The sequence below is a fragment of the Gymnoscopelus microlampas genome (assembly GCF_963454915.1).
Source record: "Gymnoscopelus microlampas genome assembly, chromosome: 15".
Taxonomy (NCBI): Eukaryota; Metazoa; Chordata; class Actinopteri; order Myctophiformes; family Myctophidae; genus Gymnoscopelus; species Gymnoscopelus microlampas.
Window position 1 is genome coordinate 11928106 of NC_139952.1, and position 22776 is coordinate 11950881.

The 22776-nt window shown below is 41.3% G+C and overlaps 2 protein-coding genes across 2 annotated transcripts; both read right to left on the bottom strand.

The window, feature by feature from the left end:
- Positions 1–2424: 2424 nt before the first annotated feature.
- gmnn (geminin DNA replication inhibitor) lies at positions 2425–9014 on the bottom strand. The gene is made up of 7 exons (XM_084081364.1): positions 8961–9014; positions 8249–8319; positions 6397–6498; positions 5636–5792; positions 5263–5345; positions 4828–4938; positions 2425–4210 (listed from the first exon to the last, which is right to left on the bottom strand). The coding sequence occupies exons 2-7, from the start codon at positions 8300–8302 to the stop codon at positions 3881–3883; spliced, it is 837 nt and encodes a 278-aa protein (XP_083937490.1). The 5' UTR covers positions 8303–8319; positions 8961–9014; the 3' UTR covers positions 2425–3880.
- Positions 9015–15761: 6747 nt separating this feature from the next.
- On the bottom strand, positions 15762–21750 carry LOC311061651 (tyrosyl-DNA phosphodiesterase 2-like; the record flags this gene model as incomplete). The annotated part of the gene is made up of 3 exons (XM_084080342.1): positions 15762–16043; positions 19697–19867; positions 21661–21750. 3 exons carry the CDS (start codon positions 21748–21750, stop codon positions 15762–15764), a joined length of 543 nt encoding a protein of 180 aa, XP_083936468.1.
- Between the last annotated feature and the right edge of the window lie 1026 nt (positions 21751–22776).

A 22776-nucleotide genomic window follows, 5' to 3' on the forward strand; every position in this document is an offset into this window, starting at 1 on the left:
CTTAATTAATGTAATTATATATTTTTTTAAAGAAGAAAAATAACAAGGATTGTTACATTTGTAAGTATTTCATGCCCAGTGTATGTTATGTACATATATACACATCATATACTATCATTTATTAATTAGGATAGTTGTACCCATATATTCATTGGCTATTTGAAAATAGCCGATCTACAAGCTCACAATGTGTGGTGATGCAAGGCGTTGTGAGCTTGTAGATCTGCTATTTTCAAAGAAAAATCTTGGGAAAAAAGGGAAAAGTCAGGAATATTTTCAAATCAACAAAATCTTGTATGGGGGTCTCTGGTCTTCAGATATATATTAATTTGGAGGTCCTTGAAAATGTTTGAGAACCACTGGTTTAAACAACATTTGGAAGCAAGCCCAATTAAGCAACTACACTTTAGAAACAAGCCCTATTAGAATATAAACAATTTACTAATACAAATTTGAATATAAACAATATACTTTTACATTATTATACCCTCATTGGTCCTTCCCATGTGATTTATCTGTGTCAACTCCCCTCCCTCTCCCTCAAGAGATTATACTGCGAGGAGAGCTGCATGATGGGCTTAATTATATACACTTTTTAATTGCAATGTTCTATTGTACTGTACTTCAGTGCAATTGAGGTATTTTTACTTTACTTGAGTATTTCAAAATGTCTGTACTTTTACTTCTACATCTCAAGAGATGCTCCACTATCCACAGATACTCCACTACAATTATTTGATAACCTTAGTCACTAGTTGCTTTTGTAGATTTTGATTATTACAAAACATATAACCACTTCAGCCCTATCCACAAGTTTCCTAGGGTGTTGTGGGCATCACTTCCTGTCAATTTAATCTGATCAAATCCAATGACATCGACAGGAAGTGATGCCCACAACCCCTAGGAAACTTGTGGATATATACTTTGGCTATTTGAAAATAGCCAATCTACAAGCTCACGAGTGCAGCTTGTAGTTGACATCAAAAGATGTTTATTTTGAAAACTACTTTTACTCACGTCCATTTTGAATACCAGACTTGTAACAGTGTTTCTGCATTGCAGTATTAACTTAAGTAAAAACCAAAAAAAGGTACATTTTCCACCACTGCATACTTTAGATTGATCTGATATGGTCTATCATTTGGGCCAAAATTCCTTCACTATCTGTACTTAAGTATAGAGATAACTCTTGTACATACGTGTACTTCTATATACTCGTACATGTAATATGAAGATTAGATATCAAATAATTTACTTGGGCACCACCTGGGGAAAACAAAAGCACTTCAGACTGTAAAATGTGGTCTGGCTGGATGCAATTGTATTATTGGCTCACTGGTACACTCTACTGGATGAAAATAGAACTTCATGTAAGTTGTCAATGTGCTAGTTTCTAGACATGTCTGCATCAGTGCAACACAACTGAATCTCATACACCCATTTGTGGGCAAATTACTCAACCCCAGCAGCTGTAAATACTCCTGGTCAAATATTACTCCAAGTTAAAGTTGCTCAGTCAAATCTGTACTCGCATACTTGCAGTTATGCTCCAAGCAGTGGTTCCCAAAAGTTTAGCTCAAGACTCGAGAAATTAGACGTTTGCCTGGGACCGAAACTAGTCACTGGTACACTCTACTGGATGAAAACAGAACTTCATGTAAGTTGTCAATGTGCTAGTTTCTAGACATGTCTGCATCAGTGCAACACAACTGAATCTCATACACCCATTTGTGGGCAAATTACTCAACCCCAGCAGCTGTAAATACTCCTGGTCAAATATTACTCCAAGTTAAAGTTGCTCAGTCAAATCTGTACTCGCAGTTATGCTCCAAGCAGTGGTTCCCAAAAGTTTAGCTCAAGACTCGAGAAATTAGACGTTTGCCTGGGACCGAAACTAGTGAAAAATAGCAGACGTACAAGTGTCGCACCACATTGTGAGCTTGCTAGCAGATCCATTCTCACTTGTTTTGAAATGGAAAGTCAATTGTGAAACTGTTTTAATTGATGACAACTTAATATTCTGAAATACATCTTTTTATTAAATGTAGGAAACGAAATAAGGGGAAATTTACCTGTGACAGAAATATTAGTCGACATGGGTCCCAACCTACTGTAGGGAAACAGTGCTCTATAGTATTCAAAGTGCATGCTTTAAGTAAATTTACTTTTTAATAATGCATTACTGTATTGAAATGTAGATATTTTACAAAAGACATAAGTGTGAATCTGAAGTGAACCAACACCAGAGGCAGTGGGAAAAAAGCATTTCCTACACAAACCAAGAAAATGAACAATGCAAGTTTGAAAATGTTTATTGTACACAACTTCAAATCATATGTACATAAGAGTGCAATAAAACTGCACTGCAGTAGTTATTAAAACACCACATGGCAACAAAATAAACTAGTTCAGTCTTAAGCCTGATTTATGCCCCGTCTGCACGACGGCGAAACGCGACCTACAAGCCCAGCCCACAATGCGTTACGACGACACGCTGTGTGTGATTGTAGGTCGGCTGTGTTCGATGAGCAGATTAAGTCGAGGAGAACAAGCCAACTTTAAGAAGCCACCCTTAACTAAATTTACATCTAAAGAATTCCACAACGTTGTGACAGACAATGTATGGCTCAGGTTTTACATGAATCAGGCTGTACATTTTGGAAATGTCCCCAAAACTGGCAAAACTGTTTATGTACGGTAATAAAAAAATAAATTAAAAAAAGAGAAGTGTGGCCGGGGGTGAGGAACAGAAATAGTTGAAGTCCCGACAGATCTCAAATTTGATTTTCCTCGGGATGGCCTGGAGAGAGAGCTGGTTACCAGCTGAGAGAGAGAGCTGGTTACCAGCTGTGAGAGAGGTTTTGGACATGGCTGGTTTACTGCTTTAACGAAGAGTGCATCCTCAGCATCAACAGGAGAAGCACTACAAGCGCTGGAGACAAAGAAATGATGTACAATTGTACACTCACACATGCTCCTGAATCCGCCCAGTTCAAAAGGGCAGGCAGATTCAGAACCAAACCGACTGTCAGCTTCCAAACCTGCAGCGTCAGGGACGGAGGCTCAAGCGTCTCCGCCTAGGAGGAATGGCGAGTCAAGTCCTCGCAAAGGAAAGATGAGCTACAGCGTGTGACTGGAGGTTTAGAGAGAACATGGGACCATTCATGGAGAGAGTGAACTGCTCTTCAAACAACATACAGGACTTCATTCTAGAACCGCTCCCTTTACCCTTGAAGGCACATTGACGTTTGGGGTTGTGTCGTTACCTTGCCATGGTGCAAATTTTGGTAATAATAATCCAAAAATAAGTCTCACCATTGACTTGGGACAGCAGTGAGTGAAACAGCTCTCCAAGTCACTCTCAACACAAACAAGCAGATTCTGCCATTAGACATCAAGAAACCTACGCCTTTTTTTTATATATAAAAACTACACCCATGTGTAGTTGTTGCAGAAAACTTGGTCAGGATTGAGAAGGCGTTTTTAGAATCAGCCTCAGTTCTAAATGGGTTAAGACGAAAAGCCATCGCTTTCTGATGTTATATTGGCAGAAACGTCTTCGTTTATGCTAAAAAAAATATTTTGAGAGCCGCTTCACTATGCAATGTCAATTATAGACTTATTTAGGATTATCAGAGCAACAATGTTGAAGGATGATGATGACCAACTAATGACCCCTCACCACATTTGGAGTAAACATCGTGGCAAGGCAACTACACGACCAAAACTCTACACACCAAAGTGTCATTGAGAGTTAAAACTTAAAGCTGTTAAAGTGTCTTACAAAAAAAAAAAGGGGGAAAAAAGGCAAGAGGGAACTTGCAGCTGGGATCTTAAAACAGCATTAAGTCTCACAAAACAAATGGTGGCTGTGTGGTTTTTACTGTCCTGACGGTTCAGCTGGGTCCTGGTCCGAGGCCTCTTCATCGTCGCTGGAACCACATTCAGTCTCATCCTCCTCTCCATCAAGGCTAGATTCAGCATCATCATCCCCAACAATGCTAGATTCAGCGTCCTCCCCATTAAGGCTAGATTCAGCGTCCTCCCCATCGAGGCTAGATTCAGCGTCATCATCCCTAGCCAGGCTAGAGTCAGCATCATCCTCCCCGTCGTCACTGAGACTACAGTCAGCCTCGTCATCGTCACACTCGATGTCCAGGGCCATGTCTCTCAGCTGCTCCAGGTTGTCTGGACCTGACCCGGTCAGCCTCTGAAAAGACAAGTCACACATTAGCAAGCGCATACTCTAAAGCGTGATATTAGATATTCTTAACTTTGTGTTTTTGTAAATTAATGTTAATCATACTACATCGTCACACAAAAGCATAAAAGTAGCAGATGGACAAGCTCGAAACAAGGCACAAAGCAACGCGTTTTGAGCTTGTAGATCTGCTACTTTTGCCATTTTTGCGTTTGAATCCTGAAAAGTAACCGTTTTGGACGCATGAGGTTACAGACGATTTACAGCACTGACCACATTGCTCTATAAATAGCTTTGAGTTTTTCCCTCTAATGCGTTAACTTTGCACCTTACTAAAGGCTATTCATGTCCTTTAATATCAAATCTCTTCCGCTTTCCATGCTAGAAGCAGTTTCTGGTCCACTCATTAACTCCCAGAGATACTCAGGGTTTACAGTACAAGTGATCTAGGAGGTGAATTAACCATTCTTTTCTACACTTTTCCAAAAATGTTTTAGTAACCTACAAGAGATCTATTTTTTTTTTAAAGAATAGGGGAATATGGCCTTATTGTATAAAAATTCAGTGATGCCAGTGGTCATTGAAAGCTCTCAATCAATAAAAGAAAGATGACTGAACATTTATACCTCAATCATATCAGACATATACTGGACATGCTGGGCCAGTTCCTGCAGCTCCTCGTTCTCGCTCTTCAGCTGGGTGATACGCTCATCCTTGGCCTCGATGTCTTTGTGCAACTGTTGAGGCGACAAGGACAATCATGGTGACTGATGTGATGTGGCCGACAGACACAAAAGTCATGTACTGAAATACAGTGTTACTGTGGAATTGGGTCTGAACAGTTCATAAACATTTGCATTTATAATCGGTATCAGCCATAAGAATGCAATATCAGAATGAACAGATATCAAATAATTATAAATGCAACAGTTAAGGTCTCTCATGGAGGCTACCGGGACAGAAGCCTAAAAGCACTCAAATGGATGATTCAGTCAGCGTGGGAACAGGCTGGACTGACTGACGGCTAAACATTAGTTCAGATCTCTCAGCGATTAACCCACCTTCTCGTTCTCCTGCAGAACGTTGTACAGGGCCTTGCGTCTCTCCTCGGCTACCTCTTTCCAGTAAGCGGAGGGAGGGGTCTCTGAAAGATTGGGAGACAAGCAGTCACTCAATGAACAAAAGGGGTTTAACAACGTATCTACTTTGACTGGGGTCCTCCAGGGTTCTATACTTTGTGTGTGTGTGTCCCAAAACAAAAACTGCAGATCTACAAGCTTGTAGATCTGCCATTTTCACTGAATGTTCTCTCCAAAATAGTAATGCTTGGGTTCAATGATTAAGGGAGATAAGATAAGTCACAATAGCTTTGACTGGGGGCTGATGTGATCATCAATCAATAGGGAGTTGGTGGCTACCAGAACTGAAACCCACCTTTGACCATGAGCATGTAAGCCTCGGCTGAGACGCCGTCCGGCAGACACTCACTCTCCGTCTGCGTCTGGGTGGATTTGACTTCAGCCTTCGTCCTTTTGGAGCCAGTCTCCGGGTCAGAACCCCACTGTTTCCTTTTGGGGATGACTTTGTCCTTCTGAGGCGAGAGAGAACGCACAACATTGCAATTCAGATACATGCTTTCAATTATAGGCTAGCAAGATTTTGGTTAACAAAGTTGTTAAAAAGTTAGAAAGCTGTAGTTAAAGTTGTTGAGCGGAGTCCCGTTAAAAAGTTGAAGCTCTATATTCTGATAGTAATAATTGCTACAGTGCGTTTGTTCTGTACAATGGTCTCCCCAACAGAAAACATTTCAGGCTACCAATGTTGTCCCATCAGACGAGAACTCATTTATCAACCCTCATTTTGTTTTGACACTTCCAATTCCCGACCTGAGAATGTAAAGTGCTGGAGGAATGGGGAGACCCCCCGTTACTAAACCAACTGAATGAATTCCCCTCAGAATATAGAGCTATTTTACCTTAACCCATTAAGACCTGGAACGCATCCGTGTCACTTTAGATTTCTTTGGCTATTCAAAAATAGCAGATATACAAGCTCATAGCGAGGCACCGAGTGCAAAAAACTGTTAGGATTTAGAAAACATTTTTAAGAATCGCCTCAGGTCTTAATGGGTTAAAAACACCAGATAAGACAATCATTACAACAGCAAAGCCAAAGGCCTCTTGAGCATACAGTACCTGGTGTGACTTGCCCACGTTTGGGCCGGAGGCTGAGGGCTGCAGGACCTGCAGGGTTTTCCTCCCGGCTCCCATCACCTGGCTAGATGGTGAGAAAAAGCTCTGGGAGAAGATGCAAAAAAGCTCCAGTTAAAAATGAGCGCTACTGCACATCTCGACTTCAAGTTGATTGCCTCCACAGGTCAGTGGTAAAGTACATTTGGTTCCTCCCAGTGTGAACTAAAACACAAGAGCTTGCCAAAAAAACAAAAACACAAGCTGTGTGTGACCCTCGCCCCCTAGCCCCCACCCTCCTCGTCTGGGTCTTGAGAAGCCATTACGCTTCAGTCCCGTGGGAAAAACGCGCAGGACAATCAGCAGCGCGCCTTCACAGCTCATTCACCGCGGCTTAGTACCACTTTACAGCCCTTACTCTAGTTACACTGTCACTCCTGGGAAGAGTGAAGCCCGATTTGTACTTAGCTGTGCGCCAGTGTCGCTCACTGAAAACAGGTGATCTACAAGCTCACATCGGTATCACGCTGAGACACGATGCGAGCTTGTAGATTGCCTAGTTTCAGTGAAGGAAACCGCCATGCAACTAAAGTACAATGAGGGGGTGGGGGGGAAACTCTGTTGACAGGGGGGAAAGGGGATGGGCTGAATGCATGACAACAAGTAGGCCGTGTCGATTCCCACGGTGCGCGGCCGCGTCGGGACCTTGCACCTTCACCTACCTCGCGTGCACGTTGGTAATGATCGTGGGAAAGTGCTCTCCCCCACAGCCCATTACAGACAACGGTCAGGTTAGGTTAGTTAATGTTTGGCGGCGGTCAAAACACAACGTGTGCGTTTATGGAAGTTTAAATGAACACTGGTGGTGTCACATTCGGTGATCATTACAGACCTGTGGCTCCGTCTCAAGGCCATTTAAAGAACCAGACCTAAAGGAATTCTATGATAATGTTGATTTAGCCCATTATGAGCACACAGGAGCCACGTACGATAAACAAAACACAAGCAGGTGTCCGCATGCATCAGGAAGTACATTTTACATAATGCTACTTGGAATGAAAAGCAAGATAAACTTGCAATAAAAATACAAATATGCACCCGACCCATGAACACCCAGACAGGCCATTTCAAGTGGAAAATCTGGGGTCGAGCCAGAGCAAACAAGACAGGTCAACTGTAAGAACAGTCAGTACGAGGCTGACCGATGCCAGATTTTTGGGTTCCAGCCGACTCAGATTTTGAGTCCTACACCACCCATTACCATGAATGTTTTGAACAAACAAGTTCAACTTAAGACGGGATTTAGTGAACATTTAACTTGCGCACAAAATAAAGCTAAATAACTTTGATTAAAAAATGAACGCAAACTGAACATTTTACAACTATTCAAAAAGATGTAATTGTCCAAAAACAAACAACGGCCCATAAATTGGCCAAAGCGATATTGTATAGGTCAGCTCTATTGCAAAGTGGTAGTGCATGATGTGTACCATAGACAATGAAATCAGAAGTGCTGGACCATGGACACACACACACGTGATTTCAGTTACTTGGCTGATTACACCCCGTATCTGGAGGTTCTGAAAGTGGGCTCCGGGCCAGGGAAGACCCCAACATTCTAACAGACCAGAGAGGTAATCACCTCATAATATAACACCAGACCCAGAAGAGTGATCAGATAGTTAACCACATAAACCTTATTTTACACTAACCCATTTGAAAACAGGGAATCGACAAGCTCACGACACGTTAGATTGTAGATCTGCCAGTCTTGAAAATGTTTCATAAAACAGAGGTGCCAGGGTTAATGTGCCTTTCCCTCTACATGTTAGGGGGAAGGGAGGGGGACAATATTTACCTTGATATTCTCTGAGGACCTGGCCGCCTGTTTGATTGTTTTGTTGGCACTCATTTTCTTTCAGTAGTAGCCTAAAGAGAAAAGCAAACAGTAACATTACTTGAGAGCTGAGAAGACTAGATAGACAACATGGCAGTTGGTAGTATAATAATGTATATCTGCAAAGAGTTTTCAAATAATAGTAAAAAGGACAATATTAGCCTCTAGATGTAGTAGAGTACAAGTAAAGTATTGCAAATACCCCAGTAAATTAAAAAAAAAAGTCCTTAAGTACAGTACTTTAGTAAATGTACTTTGTTTCTTTTTACACCATTGTCTTGAACCTCAAGAGTTAAATAAACACTACAGACATTAGTAAGTCGTATCAAAATGGGTGTCCATGGTCTCAAACTTATAGATGTTCGAGAATTCACCGTTCTAAGCAAATGTAACTTGCATTGCATGGATACCATTCGAACACGTCAGTGATCAAACGCACCGCCAGCATTGATCAGTTAATCTAATCTTTAACAGACTCTGATCCATAGAACTACAACGAAAACAAACCAGGAATAATTAAATGAGACGTTATAGTCGGTGGACAGACACAAAACAACGCTCGTTTGTTTCATAGCTCTAGTACCAGCTGTGTGTGGGTCCGCACAACGTTACATGATCTCATAAAACAACCACTATGAGGCAAATAATGAATAGTAAATAGCACATTACTTACTGTTTTTGGTTCTTTGTTTTCAAGCCGCGTTCCTTCCTGTTAGTTTTCTCTAACAGATCTCGCGCCACCAGCGTTTTAAGTACGCCCCCACAGGTCACGTGGCTCACCAAGAAAGGAGTGTTGCCAGGTTTTGTGAGATAAATTAGCAATAGGTCTAGGAAAACAAGCCCAAAAGAAGCAACTACATCATGAGCACTTAAAACCTGCATTGGCTATTTGAAAATAGCTGATCTACAAGCTCACAACGCTCACGACGCGTTCTGAGCTTGCAGATCTGCCATTTTCAAAAACTCTTGAAATAAAATGTGGATTTTTTTGGAAGACTTTTAAACATTCTAACAACACATTATCTGGTATGCTGGGCTCCCTGGCACAAACATTTTCAGATACATAAATAATCATTTGGGGGTCCTTGACATGAAAATATTTGAGAACCACTGGTTAAAATACATTTAAATTGTGAAACAAGCCCAAATAAGTAACTGCACTTTAGAAACAAGCCCAAAACAACGCAACTACTACCAATATTTACAAGCAACGTCTCAGAAAAAGAAGCCCAAAGTCACTTATAATAGGCGGACATGGCAACACTGGGGAGCGCTCGTTTTGATCCATCACGTGACCGCGCGGGTTTTGTATTCGTTGAGAAAAGCCTGCTGACTCCGCCTCCCCGGATCCAACGGGAGGCCCGTTGTTCTAAAAGGAGCACACACCTTTAGTTTACACTAGGACACTAGAGCCCCATAGTCTGGGCGGCCAGTAGTGTTGCCATATCGGCTTATTATAAGCGAATTTGGGCTTCTTTTTCTGTAAAGTTGCTTGTAAAAAATTGTATACGTTTTTTTGGGGCTTGTTTCTAAAGTGTACTCGCTTATTTAGGCTTGCTTCCATTTCTTTTGTTATTATATGGCTGCTGAGCAAGAGCAGTGTGCGGGATTTTGTTTTCATGAAAATATTTGTTTCATGTTTGCTTCAGGTTTCACTAACGCACCTGCATCCGAATGAAGTGGATGTGCGAATACTTCCTTTCCATTTTTATTAATTAAACCAGTGGTTCTCAAATATTTTCATGAAAACGTTTTATGCCCAGGGGAGCATTTGTGTTGTTAGAATGTTTCAAACATATTCCAAATATTCCACATTTATTGCATTAGTTTTTGAAAATAGCAGATCTACAAGCTCACAACGCGTCACATCGCGACGCGTTGTGAGCTTTTAGATCAGCTATTTTCAAAAACTACTTTCAAATAGCCGAGGCTCTGGTTTTAAAGTGCTTATTCTGGGCTTGTTTTCTTAGAGCTGGTTGCTTATTTCCCTCACAAAATATGGCAACGCCGGCGGCCAGTCGCGCTGTGATTGGCTACACGGTTACCAGGCACCAGACTAGATCACATCGTCTGGGCGGTCGGCCGCGCAGTGATTGGCTAAATGGTTAACAGGCTTCAATGTTAAATGTTCAGATTGACCACCTGCACTTATCAACATTGACCCATTAATCTTCATTAAACTAGCTTTTCCAGCGTGTTGCCTGCATTTGGCTTCAACCCCCCCTTGACAACGTGTGACCAAGTGATACTTGAGGACAATTTTGAGGTATTAAGCTACTTTACTTGAGTATTTCCGTTTGCTATACTTCTACTCCACTATTCTCAGAGGCAAATAATGTACCTTTTACGCCTCTACAATTATTACAATTATACAAGCATTAGTTACTAGTTACTTTGCAGATTTGAATTCATAAAACATACATTCTATCCACTTAAGTTCTATTTTATAGTGTGCTGTTCGAAAATAGCCGATCTACAAGCTCTTGAATATTGATTGATTGATTGGTTGATTGAATACTTTATTTAGAAGTTTGCAGAGAGAAAAGCACATGGAAGTACAGTTCAAAAACAAGGTCAACTAAAAAGGATGAAAAACCCAAAGAAGCCTTTCGGCTTGATTCAATAGGGGTCCTCAATTCCTCACATACTCAATTCATAAGACAATAAATGACAGACAGATACACACTACTTTGGAGAACAATGTAAGAAAAACAAAAAAATATGTACAGTAAACCATTGGTTCTCAAAGTGGGGTCCGGGGACCCCCAGGGGTACTTGAGGGGGTTCCAGGGGGTCCCCAGCTAAATGATGGATAGGAACCAAATGGACCCTTATGGGTCTGTAACTCTGAGAGTGTACAAATGGAACCAAATGGACCCTAAAGGGTCCATTTGTACACTCTCAGAGTTAAGTTAACATTGATTTTACAACATGAATTGGGGTCCCAGAGATAGAAATGCCATTAAATGGGGGTCCGTAGCCCTAATGCATGTCAAACCGGGGGTCCTTAAAATGTATCTTTTCAAATGGGGGTCCGCGGGCTAATAAGTGTCCATTTGGGGGTCCTTGACATGAAAAAGTTTGAGAACCACTGCAGTAAACAATTCGAGGCGGGGGGGGGGGGTAGGTTATGACTTTTACCGGGGCCAGTTTTGAATTGCAGCCTCCTGAAGGTATTCTTTTAGGGCAGTTTTGAAAGAGAGTAGGGTTTTACACTCTGTGAGTACTTTTACTTGGGTACTCTAACTCAAAGTATATTTTGAAGCCAATACATTTCCAAAAAATGTAATACAGGCCTTATTATAATCTGAGTACCACTGCTTTTGACACACAGATTGTATCCTGCTCAGCCGGTGAAGTAAGCTACCGTCTCTACAATGGCAGGCCGAGGTGATGACCAGCAGGTCTCTGTACACGATGCTGTGTGTAGGCCTACTCAGAAGACAGCAGGCAGCAGGAGAAGAAGACCACAGCCTAAACCAAATCCCAGTAAAAAGAGCCACCACCGCGAATGTGATTGCGTAACTTGCGTTGCATGTTCGAGAATGTGGCGAGAATGTGGCGAGAATGTGGCGAGAATGGAAGGACTTTTACAAACAATGAAAGAGGATGATGCATCCTTTCAGAATGAGGTGATAAAAGAGCTAGGTGAATACATACAAAGAGTGAAAGAGGATAATTTTCTTATGCCTTTAGACCCGCCTGCTAGGCCCCATTCAGAGGAGACATTCGCCACGATAATGTGGCAAGAATGTGGCGAGAATGTGGCGAGAATGGAAGGATTTTTACAAACAATGAAAGAGAATGCATCCTTTCAGAATGCACAGGTGATAAAAGAGCTAGGTGAATACATACCAAGAGTGAAAGAGGAGAATTTTCTTATGCCTTTAGACCCGCCTGCTAGGCCCCATTCAGAGGAGACAGAGGATGACATACCTGAACACACACTCAGTTCAGAGACAGAGGATGAAACGCCCAGATACACACTCCATGTTGCTCCTGTTAAGACACAGTTGTACACAACGCCGGTGGACATTCAGGCAGCAGAAAAGGCACTAAAGACAGTGGAGCTGACTGTGGATCCTGGTGTTGCGGTCTCTGTCTTACCCCGATGCGTCTACGAGGAGCATTTCAAGGAGGCTCCTCTCCATCACTCCACTGCGCTGGTGACATGTTCACGGAGCCCTATGAAGGTGCTGGGCTGCATGCAAGCCACTGTTCACAGGAATGGCGTTCAAGTCCCAGCCAACTTCTATGTTGTGGACTCAGGCACTACTGCACTTATGGGAAGGGATCTGATATCTGATCTCCACCTGCAAATCGAGGCTTGACATTTACAGGTGCAGTACCAGCTGTCAGAGAACGTGGTGCAGTACCGATTAGAATACTTGGATGTGAGGAATTCATCTTCCTCTTTGACATCTGCAGGGAAAAGGGTGTTATAACACCCTCCAAAAAGGCCTCTTTATATGACAGACAAGATCCCAAAAGTAGTGTTGCCATGCATATCCGCTTTGTAAGCGACTTTTTGTTTTTGGGCATGTTTCTAAAGTGTAGCTGCTTATTTGGGCTTGCGGTCTAATGTTGTTTAAACTTAAAAAGTCGTTCTCCAACGTTTCATGTCAAGGACCCCCAAATTATTATTTGTCCGTCCACCCCCAGTTGAAAATATGTTTGTCAGGGGCCCCCATACAAGATTTGTGTACTTAAAATGTTAGAAAACATTACACATTTTTTTCAATATAATTTTTTCAAATAGCACGCGTGTACTGTATGTGAGTGCTCATGTGGCCTAGTCGCTTCTTTTGGGCTTGTTTTAGTAGATCTGGTTGTTGTTTCTCTCGCACAATATGGCAACACTGCCCAAAAGCCTTGCCAGTGGCCACAGCCTCCAACAAAACCTGAAGGTACCATAGGACTAAGACGCCTGGGGAGACAGTGCTATAGTGGCATGTCATAAAAAAAAAAGTTTCAACTATTTTTTTTTTTTCATTTTTGTTTAATGCTTATTATTATTTTCTCATTGAAAATATATTATGCTTGTGTGTACGGCATGTGTTTGGACTGATTGTAGGGGCCTGGAGGTACAGGGATGGAATGGGTTGGAGGGAAGGTGTTTTGGGTTATTGTGAAATGTCTGTACTTCTCATAATGCATACTTTTGTACAGTTTGAATATAAAAATAAAACACAACAAAGTTTGTCTTGGGAGTTTATGAATTGAACATTTGAACTGATACACAGAGAACTGTTTAGGCCATCTCTTATTTTATGTATTGGCCTACTTTTAAAAACAGCGAAGTTACATAAACTATGAAAGATATCATGGCCCAAAGCCTCACAAAGGGTTCACATTTTGGGTTATTATCTATTCAGTATCAGTGGTATAAGAAGTACTCAGATTCTTTACTGTGATTGTAATTGTAGTGTAGTAAAAAGTACAATATCTGAGACGTAGTGGAGTAGAAGTATAAAGAAAAGATGAATAGGAAACATTAAATGACTACTTCAAAGTTGCACTTAAGTACAGTACTGGAGTAAATGTTCCATTGAGTTGCTGCACTATACCTAAAATAAGTCTTCCCCATCAGGGTTTTAAATCTAATAGGAATAAAATTGGTTACACTATTTCTGGTGGAATATTGGTGGCTCTCACCCACAAGTGTATGTACACACTCACACACACACACACACACACACAGTATATTTATTTATTCATTAAATATATATTCAGAAACATTGCAATGCCATATATACGTTGTGAGGTCTATCATATCAAAACTGAATCTAGTTATGTATACTGTAGCATTTGCCCACCCAGATGGTACCGATATGTGAACGTTTGGGTCTTGGCTCAAGGACTAAACTGATTGATTGATCATTAAAACCTTTCATGCAAATGTTCATGTCAAGGACCCTCAAATAATGCAATTAGCTGCAGACCCCCATTTGAAAACATTTTGTGCCAGGGACCCTCTTGCAAGATGTGTTGTTAAAATGTTGCAAACTTTTTCAAATATCCGATGTACTAGGGTTAAAGTGGCTAAGCTGATTTTGATGGTATTGTATTGACTCATTTTGCTGGGGACCCCCTGGAACCCCCTCAAGGACGTGTGCTTCAGAATCCCACCGCACTCGATCCGGAGGCCGTGCCCCTTGAACCCAAACACGCCTCCCACGGCTGTCTTGAGCGCGTCCACACAAACATGCCCCAAACTGTTGCTATGAGAACATGCTATATATCTATCTGTCTATAGCGATGGCGCGATGCAATCATTATATTTAATAATAGTACACAGCACAAGTCTTCACACAGAAAGCATCCGAAAGGGCTTGTTTTTCTGTAAAGTTGCTTGTAAATTATTGCTGTTTTTTTTTGCTTTGCTTATTTGGGCTTGTTTCCTAATGTTGTTTAACCCAGTAGTTCCCGATCATTTTCAAATCAAGGACCCCCAAATTAATATGTATTTTGTCCACAGGACCCCGATCTGAAAATATTTTGTGCCAGGGACCCCCGTACCAGATTTGTGTTGTTAAAATGTTTTTTTTCCAAGATCTTTTTGAAAATAGCAGATCTACAAGCTCACAACGCGTCGCATCACGACACGTTGTGAGCTTGTAGATGTGCTATTTTCAAATATCCAATGCATATAAGTGCTCATATGGCCTAGTCACTTCTTTTGGGCTTGTTTTCATAGACCTGGTCGCTTGTTTCTCTCGCAAAACCTGGCGACACTGGTGGTCCATGTACACTTGTACAGTATTAGATAGGACTGCTTGGGAACATTAGGTAGAGATAAATGACGATGGTTAGATAATCAAAATGTTACAAACCTCCCTCTATTGAAGAGGTAATACGTCTCTCGAATACAAATATGAGGATTTTTTTATATACAGTACACAAAATGCCACTTTGAATGACAGCTAAATAGGTTTTGAATTCAATAATTCATAGAACATAGAAGATTGTGCCATTGCATCATATAATACAAGTATGGAGATTTGTGAGTCTGTAGATCAGCTATTTTCACTATCTTTGAAATAGGTCTAAGTGGTTAATTACATTTCAAAAGTACAATATTTCTATTTGAAATGTAGCGGAGTGAAATTCATGCAACAAAAAACTAACACTGCAAAAATATTCTTAAGTGCAGTACTCAATTAAATGTACTTAGTTACTGTCCACCACTGCCCATACTCTCATGTAGACATAGCCCGCATGGGTAAACTCAAAATCAGCAGCCCCCTGAATCATCATTAACCACTTAATCCCCAGCATCCGTACTGTGGGGAAAGCTTTCACAGGGAATAGCAGATCGACAAGCTGAGCGCGACGCGCTGTCAGCTTGTCAATCTGCTATTTTCATCTGCTATTTTCATCTGCTATTTTCAGCAAAAGCTTTTCTCCCACAATAACAGACAACAGAATAGAGCCCTGAGGGACTCCGCTCAATTGTGAGCTGACCTGTGTTTCTCTAGCTAGTGGTGAACTGAGCGTATATCCCCCAGTGATCACTAGTGAAGCGGTCACAGTCCAGCTTCTCTCGGCCAATCAGAGCCATGTTGAAGGGGGCCGGCCGCGGGACCACGTCCCCGGTAGCGGGTCGGAGGTATATGCGGTCGAAGCGGAAGAGGGTGAAGTGGATCGGGTCCTTGTTGGTGTTGATCTTGGTGTCCCAGGTGTAGCGGCAGTGCTCCCGACTGCCCAGTTTCTCCCATATGTCACATACGCCGGGTGGCAGCCCCACCATGGCCATCTGGGATGGAAACAAAGCGTCACCTTACTAAAATAAAGGCCTACGTCGTCTTTTTTTAGGAAATCTTTATTTTTGCCTAAATCAGCTCTTCGTGGCCTATGTCAAGAGTATGACCTATGCCATTTTATTTTGCCTAAGTCAAAGACAATGTGATTTAGGCAAAAATAATAATAATAATAATGTCCTACGTCCAGAAATAATTTGGCTTAAGTCAGGTTTACAATTGCCATCAAGTAATGTAATCCTCTTATGTTACATAACTGACAGACAGTGTTATTTGTATGTCAATAGTCATACAGTATATTGTTATAAACCTTTTCGGTGAAATGATTAAGAAATATCATATAGTTTGTTTTGGTTCAGTGTTTTCTGAAAAACTTAAAAATGTAAATCCCATTATATGCCATTATTTTAGCAAGGTGGTATTAGAGGCGAGCGGTATGAGTAGCACGCTACAACACCAGCCTTTGGTACAGTTTCATATCTAGCAACTATCAGATTGGTGAACAAACATTTTGAGCTTGTCGCCTATGCATTTTATAGATTGTATATTATACTGAAAGCTCCTTTTACACTTTTCTCTAGGACTTTTAATCTACATCACACTTAGGCTGCCAAAATGTTTTCCCATGTTTTTATTCTCCCTCCGACATCCCCATTGGGGGAAGCTGTTACTCTGAATATCGTTGCTGTCGGGCAGAAACCTCTCATCTCCATATTTTAACTTTTCGTGTTTTTTTCGTAAACTAATGCCCTGCTTGATCATACTACACTGTCACACAAAAGTACCAAAAGTAGCAGATGCAAGCTCGTTTTGAGCTTGTAGATCTACTGCTACTGCTACTTTCGCTGTCATTGAATTTTAATCCTGAAAAGTAACAGTTTTGGACATAAAGATTCCACTCGACACAGACGATATGTTCCAGATTTACTTAACTAATATTTTTTTAAATGTAGCCTATTAGTCCATGGGCCAGACGAGAAGTCAGGGACACGTAAGGTGGCAAAATCTCTTTGGCACCATTTTGTTTGTAGGGTCCATATAAGTACTTTGAAACATGATAACCTTTTCAAATGAGTAGCTTTAATACTTTTTTAGGACATTCATGTTTTTGCCATTATCTCCCCACATTATCTGCACAGTAGTTCTGTACCTGGCCAATAGAACCGTTCGCAATTTGGTGTTAGGAGAATTTCTCACTTGAACTGAGTCAATGGGTACCTAGACATGAAAAATCACAGAGGTTCTCATCCGCCATAGTGCCACGAATGGCGCAATGGCCAAATCAAAAATGGCCGCCATCGCCTATGATGAAAATCCAACTTTTTTTGTTTCTGAGTGTATATACACATGCAATACCTCCATGTTGACTAATTGTGGGGTGGGGAATTCATTTCTGTTATGACCACTTTGGGTGATGTTGACCTTGAAAGGTCATGGTCACGGTCATCTTGCTATTTCGAAGACCTTGGCCATAACTTGGCCATTGTTAGGACTAAAAACAGGTGTAATAAGACTAATTAAACTAATTCTGGCATTTATAATTCCTTTCTGATATTGTTTTGACCATTAAGGAGCATCTTGTCATTGAAATATGTAAGTCAATGCAATTTTTCAATAACTCAATTACTCAATAACTTTCATCGTATTTTTTTTCCAATAATGATTTGTTTTATTTCTAACAAAAGACATACAAATAAAATCGTAACTCAAAATCAAATAACAATTCCTCTCAAAGTGCACTATATGTGTGCATGCTGGTTAGTGTGATGGACTTTTACAGGATGGATTTTAAATGTTTCCATGGCAGAATATGATGCATGGAACTCCAGCAGCACGGCACCCACATCGGCGAGTGTCACACTTGCCTGTATACTTGCATGCTGTGAGCAGACTTGGTGGTAAGGCCTTCAGACACTTAGATGGCAGGAGTGTACCAAAGTGCTCCTCCCATCCATGTTCCATTGGTGCCAGTCTTGCCTGAGGTTCCTTGGCTGTCGCAACAGGTCGCAAGCCCTATGCGCCAAAAAGACACCTTGGATGTGGCCTCTGATCACACTACTTGTGGGAGGGAGAGCATCCATTCCAGCACTGGCACATGTATAGTTTTCTACCCTGAGGTCATCAAATGTTGTACTTGAACTGGACCCTGCCCAGACACGCACCAAGTACTTCTCTGTCAACGCTGTGTCTTGTTCGGTCAAGGTGTCTGCCTCTCCAAAGATTGTCAGATATTGCACTGGGTCAAAAGCCGTAGCTGCATGTTTGGTCCCCACCTTACTCATGCAGTCATCTCCAGTCAGGATGTGTGCCTTGATCACTGTCTTGGCTAGTGGTGCTCCAAGATGAGAGACTGCTTGATGCAGTGGGAAAATGCGCCGCTTCTCACCAGTGCCATACTGCTGCCAGATCTCCTTCATCCTCAGTGCTTGGAAGTAAGTATATGGGGTGTAGTATAGCAGTAATGTGAAGGTGTGTGTGTCATTGGAGACTATGACAACTCTCTTGCACTGTTTCACATGAACAGCCCACTCCACATGCACCACCATGGGGCGGCAGTGGCTCAGGGGTAGAGTGGCCGGGTAAAGTGAACTGGAAACCGCAAGGTTCCTAGTTCGATCCCGGGCTCCCCCAGAGTTAGTGTCGAAGTGTCCTTGAGCAAGACATTGAACCCCTAATTTCTCTGAGCAGTTTGGTGCCTTGCATGGTTTCCTCCGCCATCGGTGTGTGAATGGGTGAATGTAATGTACAATCTATGTAAAGCGCTTTGGATAAAAACGCTATATAAATGCACCATTTAGCATTTACCACCAGCCTGTCAGCCTCAGCACCAATGGCTGTCCTGGAACCTATGGCCTGCAAGTGTGTACGGACCTGCAAGCTTCCAGACTGTTCCTGCCTTGCCAACAAATTAAAGTGCACAAAAATGTGCAAGCTACAAACCTGCAGCAATCAGAAGGAAGAGGAGGAAGATGAAGTGGAACTGATTGATTATGATGATGATAATGATGACGATGACGAATACTGAAGAATTGATATTGGTATGACAGTTATGATGATGATGATGATGATGATGATGATGATCATTGATTAAAGTACCTCTCAAGCCTACTCCATAAACCGACTCTGTCACGGACCCTGTGGTCCACAGACTTGGACCTCCTCTCTGTCCCTAAGGCAAACAAGTGAACCATGTTCTGAACCTTGTTCTGAAGGCTCTGTCGGGGACAGAGCCTTCAGATGTGGTTAAATAAGTGAATGTAAGAGATTGAATAATGTTTTTTTTCCCTCTGTATGACATGTTCTATTCAAAAAAGGTTAGGCGATTTTTTCATTCTTTGGATCTATGGTTGGTGTCATTGAAGGCTGATAACTAGGACTAAGCTACTACTTGGGAAGGGTTATCATGTTGAAATATTATCTAGGGATATAGACCTTTTCAAAATACCAAACTAGAATTTGCCACCTTGAGTGTCCCTGATTAGTGAAAATTCTGACCTGGGCCCATGGACTATATCTGTAATAATAATAATAATGCATTTTATTTATAATGCACTTTACATTTGGACAAATCTCAAAGTGAACATTTGCATCTGCGATGGGGTTAACGACAAAATGCCTGATTGATCTAAAATACGGAATGAAGCCTAACCTCTTTGTCTCTCAGGTTGGTGTCCCCTCCGAACAGCACGGTGACGTGATCGGGCGCCTCGGACATCGTTTGTAAAACCAGCTTCAGCTGGTTCATCCTCTCTTCCGCGCTGGGCTTACCGCTCTCAAAGTGGGACGTCATCAGACACAGATCCAGGTCTCTGAATTTCACCTGAGGTCACCAGAGAAAGCAAAACACTCAGTTGCATTTCTTTAGCTGAAGTATATAGAGTGATCCAACAAGCAGACAAGTGGACTTCAACCCACCTCTCCCTTCCTTTGAATTCACACACTGAGACACAACACAACTGTATTCAATTTGTATCTGTCCCATTTGTTGTTTGAATTAGGGTGACAACACTGACCAGGTATCCCACAGCATCTTCGTCGCATGTCTGGTTTTCAAAAGTCAAACCATTTTTATCCAATGACAGTGAAGGAATCAGTCATCATGGGGTTCTGTTTGATATCAACCAAACTGTGCACACGTGACGTGGGTCAAGTGCAGGTTAACCTGTTACCGTCTTTATTGCCTACGCTACTACGCCCACCAGGGATGTAATTTTAGGAGGATGGAAACTACCACAAAGAAAATGAAGTGCAACTACAACAAAAGACTGGGAAACTCACAACAGGGTGAAGCCAGTGCAAGGCCATTGTCAGGGAGTTTTCTTTTTGCAGAGTTTTGTGAGTTAAAACTAAAGGCCAAAGACTTTAAAAGAGTGTTCTGATTTCTTGAAAGTCTTGAAAGTGTTCACGGCCCACCCGTCTGACCACTTAACAAGTGGTCAGATGGGTGGGCCGCATGCATATCCTGAGCATGTTTATTTTAATGATGAATCAATCGATTACGTATGTTCCTGCTTGGATCAATGGCAAAGTTCCTATTTATTGGTATAACAATAAAAACATATTTTTCAAGGTTTTGAATTACATGAATTTTTATTTTCATAAAATATTCACGTTTTTTTATGGGTTAAAATCTTAGTTAAAATCTTAGTCTTTGAGTCACTGCTTTAAAGAATCACTGTTTGTCTGGGTTGAGACAAAGGTGTTCATCAATCAATATAGCACTGAGAACTGAGGAAGGGAGGCAGTGAGCGGTGCCGGGAGAGGGATAGTCTGGATACCTAACGCGCAATCACGTTTCAGCATTTCCTAATTCCCCCATAAGATGGGAAAGCTACACTCTCATTGACTGCTGTTTTCAAATCACACCTCCTCATTTCCATTTAATGGAAATGCTCGATTCTAATTGGTTGGAGAAAAGATGGAGGTGGAGATAAAGAATTTGGAGACACCTGATTCGTTTTCTGCAACCAACCAGCAAGCGTTCCATCCATCTTTTTTTTTTCAAGCGCAGGTGTGTTGAATAGGCTACAGCTGAACTTATGGTGAACTCTGCTTGCAAGTTGCTGTGACATCAAAGGGGTGTGTGTGTGCGCACTACACACTGCATATGACTCAGTCCTTAATTGTAATATAGTGTATGTGTATGTACACCCTCCTTTGGTGAAGTTAGCTGGTTTAGCAGAAAGTTTGAGGATCCTATGGAGTTAGCTGGTTTTGTCAGAAGCGCTTTTGAATACTTTTCATTGGTTCAATTTTTTTTTATCAACACAGAGACGTTAAGGGTGTTCAATAGCACAGAATTGAGTTTGCTGTTTTTTGCCGGACAGCAACGAATATATTGAATACACATACACTATAATTATGGACTGGGTTACACACACACACACACACGCACACACACACACACACACACACACACACACACACACACACACACACACACACACACACACACACACACACACACACACACACACACACACACACACACACACACACACACACACACACACACACACACACACACACACACACACACACACACAAACACACACACACACACACTGACTGAGACAATTATTACCAAAGTATTTTTCATAACTGCATAATCACCTGAGCTACCAGCAGGTTCCTCATCATCTTGCTGTTAGGGTACGGGACAGTGTTTCTCTCCAGCAGCTTGACCCGGGATTTCTTCAACATAATCCCAGTGAAGTAGTTCTCCTCTATGGAATCAGATCACTGCAATTACTCCTAACTTAAAACAAAGGTTTCAAAAGCTTGACATATTATTTCCAAGACTGAAAACTCGCTTTGAAAAAAGTTTAGCATCTCTGAAAAAAGTTTTGAATCTCAAAAAACTGTTTTGATAGGCATATGACCTATCAGGCAAAACTCCTATCTCCATATTCTGCAGGAATATGCATTTTGGCACTGTTCTCCCAGAGTATTATTTTGTTTTCCATGTCCTCTTTTTTTTTCTGGTTTGGGTGGGCCAACAGCGTTCGGCCAATGACTGACTGCTCAGCCATAAGACTGTTTACATAATAAATATGGTCTTATTGCTTGTATTAAAAAAATACTGTCAGACTGCTTACATAATAAATGTGTTTATTTATTATTATTATTTTGATTATTATTGGAAAACATACAGTAAGTACTTCAGCCCTAAATACAGTACATTTAGGACATTTGGAAATAGCTACAAGCTATTATAATGCGACGCATTGTGAGCTTGTAGATCTGCTATTTTCAAAAGATTGTTATACATTTGAAAACTTGTGAAATGGGACATTCTGCAGAATGAGTACTTTAAGTACATTTTGGTACCAATACTTTTGTACTTTTACTCAGTACATTATGAATTCCAGACTTTCGCTTATAACGAAAGTAGAGTATTTCTACATTGCAATATTGATACATTTACCACAAGTAAACAAATGTAGTACTTTTCCCACCACTGCTGTACAAAAGATTTATCAATAAAGAAACCTCGACACTTATGGTAGCCTATATTACATTATTTGAGATGATGCTGTAATGTACTGAGTCTGTGGGTCCTGAAGTTTATGGGACTGTCTCAACAGTAGCCTACTGTGGGATAAAGTCCATATAATTAACTGCTCATCTTAAATCGGTTTCTTTTTTCTTTTCAATTGTTTTTAATACACCCTTAAAGTTCAGAAACCTTTGAACTTTTAAGCAACATCAAAGGTAATTTTGTATCCG